The sequence below is a fragment of the Galeopterus variegatus genome, unplaced genomic scaffold, assembly GCF_000696425.1.
Source record: "Galeopterus variegatus unplaced genomic scaffold, G_variegatus-3.0.2 Scaffold5898, whole genome shotgun sequence".
NCBI lineage: Eukaryota > Metazoa > Chordata > Mammalia > Dermoptera > Cynocephalidae > Galeopterus > Galeopterus variegatus.
Genome location: NW_007732009.1, coordinates 1,579 through 3,405, shown reverse-complemented (window position 1 = coordinate 3,405; position 1,827 = coordinate 1,579). Strand labels below are relative to the sequence as shown.

General features: G+C 34.8%; 1 protein-coding gene across 1 annotated transcript in view; it reads left to right on the top strand.

Moving 5' to 3' along the window:
- Positions 1-736, top strand: part of LOC103605556 (phosphatidylinositol 4-phosphate 3-kinase C2 domain-containing subunit alpha-like) — a gene marked incomplete at its 3' end in the record, with an annotated part of 86,043 nt that extends 85,307 nt beyond the window's left edge. The window contains exon 18 of the mRNA XM_008590170.1: positions 556-736. Within this exon, the coding sequence (XP_008588392.1) occupies positions 556-736 (181 nt within the window). The remainder of the gene's footprint in view (positions 1-555) is intronic.
- Between the last annotated feature and the right edge of the window lie 1,091 nt (positions 737-1,827).

Genomic DNA, 1,827 nt, shown 5'->3' with positions numbered 1-1,827 from the left:
GTTCGGATCCCATGTGGAGACCGGTTCCCGCTCACTGGCTGAGCGCGGTACGGGCGCAACACCGAGGGTTGCGATCCCGTTGCCGGTCAGTAAAAAAGACAAAAAGGGAAAAAAAAAAGGGTCTCCCTGAGAGAGCAAATGCACAAAGTTGGAGATTTCCTAGATTATGAGTGTGGCAGATATCATTCTACAATGTGCCAGAGAGATCCCTCATTTATAATTTCTCTTATCTCACCTTCCAAGGATCCTTTAGGCCTATATTTTCTCTTTGTATCCCAAATGGAGACATAAATTCAGATTCTCTCACTGTCTCCTCCCCTTATATTCCTTCTTATAAAGTTACTGTTAGCCCTTAATCTTCCTTTGTGTGAGATCCAAGACCACAAGAGACCAGAAAGTTAAGCGTTACTTTGTGAAAGAATGAATGAGTTTTTACTTGCTTATATAGCTTAAAATAAGTTCTTAGATACCATAAATTGAACTTGTTAAATTTATTTTGGGGGGAAGTTCATCCAGTTCTCAGGAGTGGCTGACATAAATATTTTGCTATATTAGGCTCCTCAAGGACGCCCTACATGATGCACAGTTTGGTACACGATATGAACATGTTTTGGGTGCTCTCCTTTCAGTAGGAGGAAAAGGACTCAGAGAAGAACTTTTAAAGCAGGCGAAACTTGTACAACTTTTAGGAGGAGTAGCAGAAAAAGTAAGGCAGGCTAGTGGATCAGCCAGACAGGTATGTACCCCTAAAAGGAAACATAAATATTTTGATGTTAAAGGCTCTTTATGGTGTTCACAAATTAAGTTGTTACTCTTTATCAGTAGACTCCTGATCGAACTCTAACTATACCTATGCTATTTTGGGCAGATAAATTCAAAGGTTGTTTAAAATGTATAAGAAAAGATTTTACAACCTAACTCAGAAGATCAATGCTTTTTAACTCCCATGCTTATTAATGACTTTCTGATCAAAATTGTTCTCTTGAGTTTCTTTTTCACTATTTTATTTTACTTTTTTTTTTTTTGCAATTGTAAAAGTAATGAAAGTATGAGTCAATGCTAATTTTTTTTAAAATTCAGGTCATGAAGAAGTTTATAGAATAAAAAATGAAGACTCTACTGTTTCCAATTCACTTTTCCAGTTTCTCCCTGTAGATATCTGTCACTCATAGTTTGCTGTCTGATAGTTTGCTGTATGTTCTTCCTGACCATTTTATATGACTTTACACTTGAATAAAGTGTTTATATGATATAAACACTTAAGTGTATACACAAATTTTGGGAGTTTTTTTTTTTTTTTAATTTTTCAGAAACAATTGCATCATACACACACGTTTGTTGTTCTTGTTGAGATAAAATTTACATAACATAAAATTCATCATTTTAACCATTTTCAAGTGTACAGTTCAGTGGCTTTTAGTACATTTACAATGTTGTACAATGTTGTACACCACCACTATCTAATTCCAGGATATTTTCATCAGACCAAAAAGAAAGCATGTACCCATTAACTGCTAACTCCCCATTTTCCCCTCTTTCCAGTTCATGGTAGTCACTACTCTGCTTTCTGTTTATATAAATTTGCCTATTCTGAACGATTTTTGTAAATGGAGTCATATGATATATGGCCTTTTCTGTCTAGTTTCTTTCACTTAACATAATGTTTTCAGAGTTCATCCATGAACTAGCATGTTTAAGTATTCATCCCTTTTTATGGCTGAATAGCATTCCATTGTATGACTATATGACATTTGTTTATCCATTCATTAGTTGATGGACATTTAGGTTGTTTCTACTTTTTGGCTATTATTAGTAATGTTGCTATGA